The sequence below is a fragment of the Phocoena sinus genome, chromosome 7 (assembly GCF_008692025.1).
Source record: "Phocoena sinus isolate mPhoSin1 chromosome 7, mPhoSin1.pri, whole genome shotgun sequence".
NCBI classification, from domain to species: Eukaryota; Metazoa; Chordata; class Mammalia; order Artiodactyla; family Phocoenidae; genus Phocoena; species Phocoena sinus.
In genome coordinates this window covers 121,677-135,557 of record NC_045769.1, presented here as the reverse complement: position 1 = coordinate 135,557, position 13,881 = coordinate 121,677, and the positions used below count along the sequence as shown (strand labels likewise).

The window sequence follows — 13,881 nt, the reverse complement described above, 5'->3', positions numbered from 1 at the left end:
ACAGCAAAGCGAGCACTGGGCGTGCTCAGAGACAGGGACGCTGCCACTCGGACACAGACTGGTCAGGCCTTGTGAGGTCGGCACGTCAGGCTGGCGCTCAGAGCCCAGGCACGGCTGATGCCTGCTGGGCCCGGGGCTGCCCACAACTGTTTTCATTTCATCTTTACTGGTGTCTGAAGACGTCCACGAGGACATCAGCGACCCTGATGGAACTGCCTGGACACAGTCATTGTGAAACTTCAGTAAGCAAAACACAGTAACTAATTTATTAGTATCTTCGGGGCACAGGTGAGGGCAGGAGAGGCTTCCCCGCAGGCCACTCCCTGGGGAGTCCCGCTTCGCCCCCCCGGAAACTGCACACGCGGCTCCTGCCTTGCGGCAGACGGGGGTCCTGTCCCTCTAGGTCCACAGCTGCCCCAGCGGCCTGTGTGCAGCGGCCCGGATGGCACCCTCAGACAGCACGCGGATTTCCTGGTGGACATCCTCGATGCTCCTGGAGGCGTCGACTGTCTGGGCCGGGGCAGGGGGGAGAATACAGGTTAATGTTCTCAGCGGGTGGGGCAGCTTCCGGAGGGCACAGCTTCCGCTCCTCTGGGGTCCTTGACCCCCGGCCCTGGCCTCGCCTAGGGACAGTGAGCTGGACGGGCCCTTGGGACCGAGCCGCCTGGCCCCCCAGCTGCAGCCCCGGTCAGACGCTCACCTCCAGGGGACCCCGGTGCCGCCAGCAGAGGCGGCGAGGGCAGCGCCCACTCCCGCCCCTCCACCGCCGCGCCCGGACCTGCCTGTACTGCAGGTTCTGCCGGGAGCCCAACTTGGGTCCAACTCCTCTCCCTGGTACGATGGGCTTCGTCCCGATAGCTGGCTGCCCCACCTTACTGACACAAGGACCTTCTTCGGTCACCGGGGGGCCAGCCCACGAGAGGAGCGACTCTCCACTGGAGGGAGGGACACATACCGGGCCACATGAGGGAAGGCGTGCCTGGGAGCCCCCTCCTCAGCCAAGGCTCAGCTCTGGGCACTAAGAGCCTCTAGGCAGCCTCTGGGGCAGTAAACTCTGGAAAAGCTCCAGGGTGTAGACACGTTCAGACAGCTGTAACCGCGGCACGAAGTCTATGAGGAGCGATACCGCCTCCCCATGGGCCCCCCGGCCCTGCCTGAAGGTCACCTTGCCAGCCACGGCCCAGCTGCAGAGCTCTGAAACAGAACCATCCCAGGCAGCTGGCGATGTGTGGCACCTCCCGTGTGGACGCGTACGTGGACACCCCTCGTCCTCTGGGGGCCCAGATAACCGCCTCTATCTCTTCCTCCATAAAATGGAACCAGGGACACCTCGGGACGCTGGGCCGGGACAGCACAGGGTGAGCCCAGAGGTCGATCGTAATGGGCCGGGACCGGGAAGGGCCGGAAGTGAGGGGAATTGATCAGAAGGACCCGGGGCTGGGGTGGGGGTCACCCAGGGGCCAGACCTGGGCCAACCTGCACCTCCAATTGCGAGGAAAACAGGTTGCTGGTGAGTACGCGGTACAAACGTGAGTCCGTGCAAGTGTAAACATATAAACGAACTGGAAGTCTATGAGCAGCGAGGTTTTTACGTGGTTTCAAAGCACCACCTCACAGCGGGACGCGGAGTGACTTCACCGTGAACCGCTTAACCCAGAGCTCAAGGGGAGCATCGCTGGAGCGCGACACACCAAGGGTGCGCAGCCCGTGACGGGGCAGCGACAGCCCACCAAGGACACACGACCTGATCCAATCACAAAGTCAATCTGAGGTTCGGCTACAAAGCGACTGTTGCGACCTTCAAAAAAGTCAAGGTTGAGAAAGTCACAGGCTGGAGGCCAGAGAGGTGTGCCTGTGAACCACGTCCTGTTACAAGGGTCACTAGTGGGACCGGGAGGTCAGGCAGTAGGAGTGGATCCATGTGACTGGCCCCATTTTGACAGGGAGGGGGTGTCAGGTACTAATTTATTCTCAAATGGTTCTGGGGAAGAGTTCCTTGTATCGTACTTACAACTTTCCTGTAAGTTTGTGACTGCTTTAAAAATTTGGAAAATACTTTTCAAATTTCAAATTTGAAATTTGAAATTTCAAATACTTTTCAAATTTATTTGAAAAATAAATTTTCAGGTAAACAAAAGCTGAGAATGCTATGCCAGGAGACCTGCCCTACAGGAACATTAAAGGAAGTTTTTAAAGCTGCGGGAAACGAGACAAGACGAAAAGTCAGTGCAGGAAGGAGAGGAGAGCGCCGCTGGCCTTCCCCTTTCACGTTCCTGATGCTGGGAAGTCTTGTCGTGTTCCTAGCAGGTGCTGAAATGTAGTATAAATCAAGAGGAACTTACACCATGTAGAACTAGTTAAAAAAAACCAGAGAGGGACTTCCCTGGCAGTCCAGTGCTCTCAATGCACGGGGCAGGGGTTCGATCCCTGGTCGGGGAACTAATCCCACACACAGGCCGCGTGGCACAGCCGAAAAAAAAGAAGAACCAGAGGAAAACTCTGGAATTCAGTAGCTGATAGAACGAGCCAGCAGAGAGATGACGGGGATCTGAGGCAGCGTGCTGCAGCCTCCATCTGGGGAAAGACACGCCCTTCCTTCCACCCCCAAGCACAGGAGACAAACAGAAAGGTCAAGGGTGTACTTCGGACCTGCACACAGAGGAGCCCCGGCCCTGGCCACAAACCAGCACCAGCCAGAGCAGGACAGCGGGGAGGCACAGCTGGAGGGCGAGGGAGAAGCACGAGGTGCCAGAACTGAGAACCCAAACCCTGGGACCTGCCCGAGTGGCGAGGACACTGCCAGCAGTAAGAGGAGCAGCGACCATGCCAGGTGGGCACGTGCAGGGAGGATGGACCGGGGCGCCGGGTCACGTGCCCTGAGGTGGGCGGGCGCCAGGCCGCGGGGACGGAGAGCAGGGAGGTGGCAGCTGTGGCGGGTGCGGGCCGCCTGGCGCCTGGAGTCAACGAAGGCCCCACGCTCGACCCGGTTACACGGGAGCTAAAGTGCCGCTGCCTGACACCCACGGACTCGGCGTTCTGGGTGCTGGCCTCGCATAGCTGACGTCCAGCAGGGGACGGGAGCCCGCTGGACGGACGGCTCGGCACAGGGTCCCCCGCGCAGGACGCCTGCTCTGGAGCCGCTGCCCGTGCGGCCCTGCCCTGGGCCAGCATCAGGGCACCGACCCACGTCCTGCACCAACCCCAGGACCAGAAAGTGCTGCCCCCAGGAGGGCCCAGGCACCGCGCCCACCTTCCAGGGCAGACTGGAGTCTCCCAGGAGCTGCTGGAAGCACTGCAGGGCGCGCTGCTGGAAAGGGCTGCTCTCGTAGCGTTCACGGCCGAACTCGCCCCTCGCGGCGGCCTCTGCCAGCTGCAGCTGCAGGAACACAACCAGGTCCGGTTTGGGGAGGCCCACGTCTGGCTGCTTGCACCAGTCCAGGGAGAAATTCTGGAGACGAAGAACCCAACCGTTAATGGAGCCAGCTTAATGCGGTCTCATTCCTGGTTTCAAAATTCATCGAAAAGGGGGAAAAGCGAGCTGACGTTTGAGGGGAGAGTTCTTACACAGCAGCAGCTCTGTCCTTTAGGTCTCCAGCGTTTTGCTTTCTCTCACATCACCTTCCTGTGTTTTGACATGTGAATACGTTCACAGTGGACAGAACACCCCGGGGCCCAGGACGCGTCACTCAGGGCCCGGGACCGAGGGCATCATGCGTGCGTCCCACACCCTCTGGCTAAGCAGTGGCAGCAGACGAGCCAGGGCATCACTCCCTTCTACAGAGAGGGGAAGACCCCAATCCTGGAGACGCTCGCCAGCACCCCGTGTGCTGTCTCCTGCATGTCCCCTCTCATCCATCCTCGCAACTCTAAAAATAGTGTCCCCACTTCTAGAGGAAGAGAGAGCCACACAGCTCTGAAGATTTAAAAGGGTTAGAACCGAGCTGTGGGCTCAGAGCCTTGTGCTGACGGGACACCCTGACTGGAGAAGGGAGCCCGTCAGACTTGCCCGAGCCTGCGTACTTTTCACAGATGGAGCCGTGTGGCCGGTACCTCGGGGGACTGCCCTAAAGGAGGACCCAGCTAGCTCGTGCGGGCAGACTGGCAGGGTTAGAAGGCTGTCATTTTGCAGCCCTTCGTGAATTAGCCACGATCAAAGACGGTTACCACAAAAAGGAGATAACCAGGCACGCCATGCCTCTTGACAGGCGACTTGGGAAAATAAAAAAATTCAAAAATTTTAGCGGAAGGAAGAAAAGAGATGCAGGAACCTATGTATCGAGAGATTCAAGAGACATTTCAAGAATGGACCTTAACTGGCTGGATTCCGATTCAATCGAACTGTAAAAACACAGGACGGATCAAACGGCTCCTGAGAGCACTGGGAACTCCGCGCGCTGACGGAATGAATGACGGCACTCTGGGACGGCTGAGACGAGGTTTCTGAAAAGCCGCTTTGGGGATGTGCACCGAAATGTTTATGAAGGGACTGATGATGTGTCTGGGGGTCACAGAGACCAGAAGCTTCTGAGGCAGGTGACGGTGCTGGGTGGCTTATTTTCTCTGCTGGTATATGTTTGAAAATTTTTAAATAAAAAGCAGGAAAAAAGGGCAGTGTAGTCACTGCCATTATGCCTGTGAAACAGCAGCTCCCTGGAACAGGGGGTCAGGAACACAGCACGAAAGCACCCCAGACACTCTCACCGTCTTTTCCGCAAACAAGACGCTGGATGAAACAGGTCTGCCGATGGACCATATGTGTAAATGTATGATGTGAAATGTGTCGGCCAAATGAAAAATGCAGTTGTATCTATGAAAACCACCTGTAGCTACAAAAAAGGTTTCTCTTCTTGTCGAGAAAGACCAAATTGACCTGGCGAACACGGGGATCTCAAACCCCTAGAGGCAGTGACATGAAGAGACTCGTGCTGCGACGGCTCTGTGCCCATGGGGACCACACTGAGTCCACACCAGGCACAAACCACGTGCTGGGGCCGGAGCTGCACTCACCTCCTTGGCGCTGGTGAAGGCGACCCCAGAAAAGGCATACCTGTCCACGACCAGGGTGATGCCCTGGCTCAGCTTCTCCTTAATTAGCGGCCTACAAAAAAGAGGATGACTGTGAGCCATGGTCCTGGCTTCATAGGCCCTGAAGTCTCATGCTCAAATCACCCTGAGGACACAATTCAATTCAGAAGCCAACATGATGAAGGGATCATACGCGGGCAGCAATCTGTAGCCTGACTTTCATCCCCCAAGGCTCTGAATCTCCACTCCCAGCAAAGCCCAGCACGAAAAGACAACTCCACTAAAGGGGATAAATACAACTGGCGTCGGCAGCTGTCCAGAGGCAGCTCGGCTGTCCGGGCGTGGAAGGGCCAGGCCCTGCGGGGAGAGGAGGGGCCAGGTCAACGGGAGGCAAGGCTGGACGTGGCCTGGAGCTGATGAAGGATGCTCCTGCATCCACCTGGGAGCCAGGACACCCTCCGGCAGGAGGCAGCAGGTCCCCACCACCCTCCGGCCCCGAGACCTTAGCAAGATGGGTGCAGAGGCTTGGCATGGGCCAGAAGCACTGCTTGCACTTTGGGGAACAAAAGAGTTACGGTGAGAAGCTCGCAGAACAGCACAGCGGGGGGCACCTCCAACAGTGAGACGCCATTCCCATCACAGCGTCATTCCTAAGTGCAAATTATCAACACTTACAACTACCTAATCTTGTGAACAGAACACTGGTAGAATATGGCATGAGCACAGAAGGTGCAACTGTACAGAGAGCGAGAAAGATGCCCCATAAACACCCTCCTGACACGTTGCTAACAAAGCAAAGCACACTGGGCACACAGGTGGCTGCCTTTGTATCAGACAGAAGGTGAGTCAAGACAACAGGCATCTGCTGATTTTGTTTAGAAGTGAATGGGCCTGCTTACCGACAGGGGAAGGCAGGGCTTGGATGGAAAGGGGATGGGCAGGGCAGTGACCTTTCTGTATGATTCTGACTCTTAGAACCATTTCATGTTTTACATATTCGAAAACTGAAATCAACAAGAATGGGGAAAAAAAAGAAAAACCTAAAATTGTATACAAAGTCAAATGAACCTACCCGTATCCCAAATGAACACAGTGGAAGGGCAAAGGCGTGCCTGAGATGTTTGGATACAGCACCATGTGCCCCCATTCTAACGACAGAGCTGCAACCACCCGTGAGCCCCAGGCAGGCTTTACGTAGGTGGGGGCAGTGATCCTAAGACCAGCCCGTGGAGGGCAGGATGGGCAGATGAGCCCGGGTGCTGGATGAGATGGCAGGGGTCAGACAGATGCAGGGGACGTGAACACGTGCAGAAGCTGAGCAGATGTCGGTCTCTGAAGTCCGCCCTCCACAAAGAGCAGAGAACAGCTGGCCCCGGCTAAAGCAGGAGGCACGGAAAGCCGCAATACCTTGTCAGGCCAGAAACACGTCCAAGGGACGAAGGAGCCAGCCTGAAGGGGTTCCCACAGGCCGAGGCTGGGACAATCTGAACAGCGAAACGACTAACAGTAGCGCTTATGACCCACTGATGATGGACGGACGGATAGACGGACGCGGAAGGCAGGAAAGCTCTTCCTTACACAGAATGCCAGCTGATCAGTGTTGCGGAAATGACAGAATCAGAAAATCAGTAACAGACTCCAGCAGGATGACTGACCAACACAAACTAGGAGGTGAGCTTCACAGAAAGGGGCACTTTTGGTTTATGAGTTCCCCTTTTGACTCTTTACAACAGGAAAGAGAGCCACTTAGTGGAAGAGCCTGGCCAGCAGCCCCCTCACTAATCAGGGGAAACCCAAGTGGCCTCGCATCCCGCCACGATGCCCTCAAGAGGACCCAATGTCACTTCTGGGGTTTTCCTACCAAAAATGCAAACCCAAATCTACTTGTGAGGAAACATCAGGTAAACCCAGCATTTCATAAAATAGCCCTTGATTTTTAAAAAGAGTGAGCAAATGGTAAAGCAAATATGGCAAAATGTTACTAACCGGTGAAGCCTGGGGAAGGGCACCCGGGGATTCTTGCTGCAGCTTTCCTGACTGATTGCAACTATTTCAGAATAAAAAGTTTAAAAACAGGTAGAGAAGAACATTGCTAAATTGCTATGGAAAGTAAGAGACATTGCTCATTTCCAGGAATTTAATTCCTGGATGGCCCTAGAGGATCAGTAGGTTTTGACAAACAGCCGGGGAGGGAAGCGGAGGCTGTTACCGCAATCAGTGCCAGGGAAACCGCGCAGCAGCTGGGAGGGGAGATGACTTCCACGACCAGCAACTGACCTGGTAAAGACGCAGCACAGCAAAAGGGCAGAAAACCAGGGGCTGAAGAAGTAACCAGAGTCCTCTCAAAAAGTACTCCAAGCACCAGGGTGAACTCAAAACAGCCTAGGTCAACTGAGCACCCATTCCCAGGCCCGCCCTGCACACGAGACCTGAGGGGTACTAGGGGCCACAGCGCTGCCCGGCATCCGACCTGTCAGCCAAGGACTTCCACGTGTCAGCAAACCTAATCTGATGGCAGTGGCTGGAATAATCAGAAGGGGGAGCTGCGGCAGAACAAATGGCCCAGAGACTTGCAGGCCTGTGTCCTGGAAGCAGACAGCAATTAGGGAATGGAGTCAGAACTGTTTCTCATTTTCAGTTGCTCTGACATTACTTTTCTAGAAATCCACAAAAAGCGAAAATCACAACATTTATGTCAATAAACTCCAGATGTGTTAAAGACTGTAAACCTGCCCTCATTTTCATCTAATACACGGAGGGGGAGGCCTTTCCAGACAAGACCACCGGCTAAGCCAAAGCCAGAGGAGAGCAGTGCCAGCTTGCCTGTGAGAGGGAACAAGGCACAACCACCTGAACGTCCGTCCACTGGCATCCCTCAGTCCAAGGTGGGGCAGCCTTTCCGGAGAGCAGGCCGCTGGGACGGGAGAGAAGAGGAAGAGTGCAGATCGGGAGGTGGCCTCAGGAAGCCAGCCGTGAGGTAATCTGTACAGTAGGGTCCCATTCAGTCACGTTAAAACAAAACACCTCCGATGACATGTGTGTTACCTACATACGTGTGTAAATGGAAACAGAAGCACCTGAGAGCGTACCCCACAGGCACTTCGTCAACAGTTGTGCAGGGTGAAGAGGGAATCCACCAAGATGATGTAAGTCAAAAAGAGGGCGCGAGAGGGCACACCCCAACATAAACTCAACTTCACTTAATGATGTGTCAACACTGGTTCATCAAAGACATAAATAAAAGCATCTCTGGGCGGGGAGGAAGGGATGGGGGCATGGCGGGGGGGGGGCTCTTTTCTGTGTACCTAAAACTACCTAAAGTCTATTAATTACAAAAAGCTGGGAGCGGGGGGTGGGGAGAAGAAAAAAAGCATTAACTAGTGCTCTTTGGGATCTGTGACCTAAAGAACCTTGTAAAGGTACAGCCTCCAGCATGACTCTCAACCACTCAGAAACAAGAGCCGCATTCAGCCTCGGGGGGAGGCACAGAAGCAGGGGGGAGCGGCAGAAGGACAGGGGTGTTTACACGTGTTCCCAGCGGTTCGCAGAGAACAGCAGGTGCACCGAGTGATCTTCCACCTCGCTTTTCTTTTCCAAGTAGGAACTCAGAAGCTTGCCAATCTCTGTTGATCTTTCTAAAACAAAAGAGAACAACACACAAAAGTGAGGACAGGCTCTCCATCTACATTCGTAGTTTGTGCCAAATTTCCAGGCCCTGACCCAAGTCTAACTTTGAGTTTTATTTTACAACAACTTTAGACAGGTTCAGACCTTTTCCTGAGAAAGGGCAGCAGTGTGCAGACACACTGGGATGAAAAATGCTTTAGGAAGAAGGAACTCAGGTAGGAGGCAGCAACTGCAAAGGAACTGCCAACCAAGGGGAACTGGTACCAGGAGCTACCTCGATACCAAAAGGATATTCAACTCCCAAAGTCGGCCCTCCACATCTGAGGTTCTGCATTTTTGCATTCCACCAACCCAGGACTTCATAGTACTGTATGTTTATCGAAAAAAATATGCATATAAGTGGACCACTGCAGTTCAAACCCATGTTGTTCAAGGATCAACTGTATAAGATTTGTAGACTGGCTGGCTTAAAGATTAAAATGATAAACATTCAAAAAAGCACTTTCGGACTTCCGCGGTGGTTGAGACTCGCAGGGGGCACGGGTTCAATCCCTGGTCAGTGAAATTCCACATGCCACACAGTGTGGCCAAAAGAAAAAAAAAAACAAGAAAAATTTAAAAAGCATCCCCCCCATCTCCCTACCCCTGGTTTTCAAGATCAATGTTTTACCTTAAAAAATTAAAAATATGAAACAAAACCCTTCACAGGGTAAACAGCCATGCAAGGACGGGGGGCGGGAAACCCAAGATAAAACGGAGACTTGGATTACAAAGCAGCACCTGGAAACTTTTAGGGGTCACAGACACACTCATTCTCTTGGTCGTGAAGACGCTTTCCTGGGTGTACATGTGTCAAGACTCACTAAACACGTGACTTTACTGCACATCAGCCGCGGGGCAGCTGCGCAAAAACAGAACCACAGACGCGTCCCACTGAGGCTCGGGGACCACAAGGGTGGTCCCCGCGCTCCGACCCGCGGACAAACGAGGGCGAGTTCAGCGCAGGAGGCCTTCGCTTCTCGTCCTCAGGAGCCGGCGAGGCCTCCGTGGCCCCTGGGTCCCCTCCCCGGCCCCCGGCATCCCGGAACCCCGCGCCCGCCGCGCCCACCCGGGAAGCGCAGCAGCTCGGCGCAGTGGCCCGCGGCGCACAGCGCGTCCACCAGCTTGCGGCTCTGCGTGCTCTTCCCCGCACGGTCCACACCCTCCAGCACGATGAGCGCCCCGCGTCTGCCCGCCATCGCCGCGTTTCCCGCCTCCGCCACCACCCCCAGCGTAGCCGGGCCGCCCGGACCTCCCATTGGCTGCAATGGGCCGGCGCCCGCGGCGCGCGCCGGGATTGGCTCAGATGAGCCGGATTGGCTGGGACTAGTCCGGCGGAAGCGGCGCGACTAGCCCGACGGGGCCTCGGTCGCACCGCCTCTTCCGGGCCGGAAGCCGGGCGTGCCTTGTCCCGCGCGGGCCGCTGTCGTGGGCGCGGGCAGTCGTCCTACCTCCTAAAGTTCGGGGCTGCGGCCTCGGGGCCCGCCCGCCGCCGACTCCCCGACGGCGGGGACCTTGAGGGCGCGCGCCCAGGCACCGGGAAGCGCTCAGTGAGGTTGGCCTCTGTCGTCTTAGGGGCGGTTCCAGGTGAGACCGCGTCGGCCGCCTTCTCGTCGAGGGGTACCGCTCTCTGGGCCTCGTGGCCCCGGAGGCCTGTCCCCAGGTACCGTCACGGTGGGGTCAGACCTCAACCTAGGGGGTTGGGGCGGACACCAGCGTTCGGCCCGTGCCAAGCTGGGAGCCGCGTTTCCCAGAACTTCCTCTGGAACTTTCGAGTTTGCCGAGGAGAAATCCGGAGGCAGCCGGAAGTGTGGCCGTGAACTTCAGGACTGCTCTCCAGGGAGCCTTCGTGAAGCACCTGCTCCCCTGCTGCAGACGAGAGACGGGCGAGGGCTCTCCAGGGCTGGGGACGGCAGCGGACCCCCGCGACCTCTAGACCGTCCACCTCGGTGCTTGGGCTGAGGTCGTGGCAACAGTTTGCCTGACTTTCCTCCCCCACCTCATTTGGTTCAAGCCCCTGATTTCCCGTGAGCCCAGACACCTATGGTCGCTTGACGTTTTCCTGATGGACCGTTGCTTGATTTGGTTGTGGGTTCCGGAAGGGTGGTAGATTCTATCATTCCCAATTGTTGGTTTTCTTCCTTGATGCTGAGTTTGGCCTGTGACTTCCAGGGCATCTGTAAAGTAACAAGAGCTGACTTTCAGGAAGAAACTTTAAAAGCTGTTGTGCGGGTCACCCCTCCCCTTCCTGCCGCCAGTGTGAGAACAGCATGTGCACGGTTAGGGCTGCTTTTTCACCCTGGACCCTGGAATGAACAAACAGCCACAGCCAAGCCACAGCCATTGCAGCTGATAGGTGGCACCAGCAAGAAATAAACAGTTGTGATGCCGAGTCCACCGAGACTTTGGGGTCCTTTGTTACTGTGGTACAACCTAGTGAAAAGTCGTTGATACAAACACTAGTACTTAATGCTGCCTTTGAATTATGAGTCTTGTTCTGAAATTTTCATCTCCTTGTCTTCAAAAGGATGAAGGGATTAGGGATTACAGTACACAAGAGAACCCTCCTGGGGTTGGGCAAGTCCCAGGACAGCCTTGTACCACATCTGTAGGATGAACTTACCAGGCAGACAGGCAGGAACACGTGCAATACATCAGCTTGTGACCGCACAGCCTTCCTGGTCACCCATGGGAATGTGGGAGCCTGGCTGCTGGGTCCTTGTATGCAGGGGATGCCCTTTTGATGGCAGAAGTTGCTAAACTGACACAAGTACAGTGAAATTTCTTATTAAGATACAGGAAGCAATTTTGTTTCCACCTCTTCCAACATGCCTTTGACTGCAGGTACCAGAATGCCAGCCTAACTGGCTTAAATCACCAGGATGTCTAATCATCTCACATAACACAAAGTCCAGAGTTAGGCAGCCAAGAACTGTTTCTGCTACTCAGTGATGTCAGATGTTGGGTCAACAACTTACCAGTTCTCATAGCTTGTCCCTCGTGGTCACAGGGTGACTGCAGCACCTCCATGCATGCAGTCGTGACCTCACATCCCTGACGCAGGTACAGGAGAGTCCTTGCATCCGTCTCTGTGCTTGCTACGCTGAGAACCGTCTCTGCAGTCTGCCCTGAGCCGTGCGAGTCTCCCCTGCCACGGAGGCCTGGTAGCGGGCACAAGGGCATTTGCTTCAAGGAGGAAATGCCAGATAGGGCGCTGGGCCTGAGTGTGCTTGGGGCGAGGGAAGGGCCAGAAGCTGGCCAGAATTGCTGAAGCTGGCTGATGGGATGTGGAGTTTGTTAGGTGAGTTTGAGACTTTGCATTAAAAAAGAGGCCCCATAGCTCTTACTGTCCTATTGCACCTTCCATCACAGGAATTGGTCAGACTCTGCTACTATCCATCAAAGACTTTCTCCCTGTTCTAGCTGGGTTGCAAGAGCAAAATGCCACAGGCTGAGTGGCTTAAACAGCAGAACATCTTCCTCACGGTTTTGGAGGCTGGAGGTCCAAGTTCACGGTGCCAGGAGGGTTGATGTTCTCCCTCTGGGTTGCAGGTGGCCACCTTCTCACTGTGTCCTCACATGGCCTTCACACTGTACAGCTGTGGACAGAGAGAGAGAGGTCTGGTTTCTCTTCCTCTTAATGATCTCTCAAATACAGTCACATTGTGGTTTAGGGACTCAGCCTATGACTTTTGGGGGGGGATATTCAGTCCATAGCACTCATCTACTTCCAGAAGAATAAGATTGTGCTGGGCACATCACTGCCCTGTTAGATGCCATCGCTTAGCCCTCCCTGCAGGTAGATGGGGCCAGGTGGCTAAGTTACTGCCAATGAGACGTGAGCAGCAGTGGTGTGTGCCCCTTCAGACAGTGGGTGGAGCATTCTCCCTCTCCCGCAACCCCCCCCACCTTCTTGCAATCCACCCTTGACCATGAAGACAATGGCAAGGCCCTTTGGGGGCAGACGCCACGCTGGAAGGAATCTGGGTCCCTGAGTAACCCCGCGGAGCATGGCTGCCTGGCCCCTGGCCTGTTAGATAAGAAATAAAATTCCTTCTGTGCTAGTGGATTTTGGTTGGGTTTCTTTGTTAGAGTAGCTTAGCCTTCCCCCAAAGCACTGGCTCTTGACTGGGGGACATTTTGACTGTCACAGCTTGGGGTGGGGTCTAAGAGCAGCTAGTGGGGGAGGCCAGGGTTGTTGCTGGCCATCCTACAAGCACAGGAGAGGCGCCCCCCACCAGCAAAGACTTATTGGTCCCAAACTGTCAGTAGTCCCAAGGTTGAAATGAAAAAGCGCGGATGAAAAATACTCTGCAAGGATGTTGCAGCTGTCAAGCCGGCAGCTACTGCAGACACCCCTGATGGTGCACCCTGAGGGGATTCAGGAGGGAGAGAAGCGGGATCCTGGCCCTAGGTAGTTAAGGTGCACATCAGAGGAATGATTTCAGTGAGCCCAGACTCTTGAATTTTCCCATACATAGAAAAGTGTTAACTCCATTAACTTGAGGTGTCTGTTTTCTTTAATTAACAGTACTCTTTTGATGTTCCGACTGTGCCGTTTTTGTTGCAAAAACTCTCATAGATCCTGGCTCCTCTCTTACCTCCTCAGAGCAGTTGCTCAGAAAGTCTGACAAATAAAGCTGAATTCTCAACTTTTAGGTTGTGCATTTTTTTTCAGTCGACCATAGTTATGGAATCATCTCTCATTTTTGCAGTTTCTAAAACGGTCTTTGTAAGAGAATTCATCAATATCTGGGAGGAGTTATTTTCATTATATGATACAGGAAGACTACCCTTCAAAATAAAGAATTTTTTTTTTAGATGAAAGGCATGAAAACCAATTTCCCCATAGATAACAGTAAAGGACATAAAATGATAGAAGAACTACAAACAGCCAACAAATGTGTGAAAATCTGTTTAGCCTCACTTGAAATCAAAGAAACACAAAACACTGAGTTTTTTTTTTCCCCTACTTTTAACAAAAGTAGAAACATACTCAGTGGAGTGTCAGTATAACCTTCCCCTCGGGCAATGCATTTGGGAATAGCAGCACTTAGAACATGCCCTTTGAGCCAGCAATACAATTTCTAAGAATCTATCTTGAAGAACTAATAAGACGGGACTTTCCTGGTGGTGCAGTGGTTACGACTCCACGCTCCCAATGCAGGGGTCCCGGGTTCAATCCCTGGT

General features: G+C 54.4%; 1 protein-coding gene across 10 annotated transcripts; it reads right to left on the bottom strand.

The window, feature by feature from the left end:
• Nucleotides 1–243: 243 nt before the first annotated feature.
• Nucleotides 244–9,960, bottom strand: DTYMK (deoxythymidylate kinase). Of its 10 annotated transcripts, none has more exons than XM_032637645.1 (6): nt 9,761–9,940; nt 8,552–8,660; nt 7,849–8,007; nt 5,008–5,098; nt 3,251–3,376; nt 244–506 (listed from the first exon to the last, which is right to left on the bottom strand). In XM_032637645.1, the coding sequence occupies exons 1-6, from the start codon at nt 9,888–9,890 to the stop codon at nt 261–263; spliced, it is 861 nt and encodes a 286-aa protein (XP_032493536.1). In that variant the 5' UTR covers nt 9,891–9,940; the 3' UTR covers nt 244–260. The 10 variants fall into 10 exon arrangements, with proteins under 10 accessions (XP_032493536.1, XP_032493537.1, XP_032493533.1 ...); XM_032637646.1 differs by having other exon boundaries at nt 7,876–8,007; nt 9,761–9,939; XM_032637642.1 differs by having other exon boundaries at nt 3,251–3,448; nt 9,761–9,938.
• Nucleotides 9,961–13,881: the final 3,921 nt, after the last annotated feature.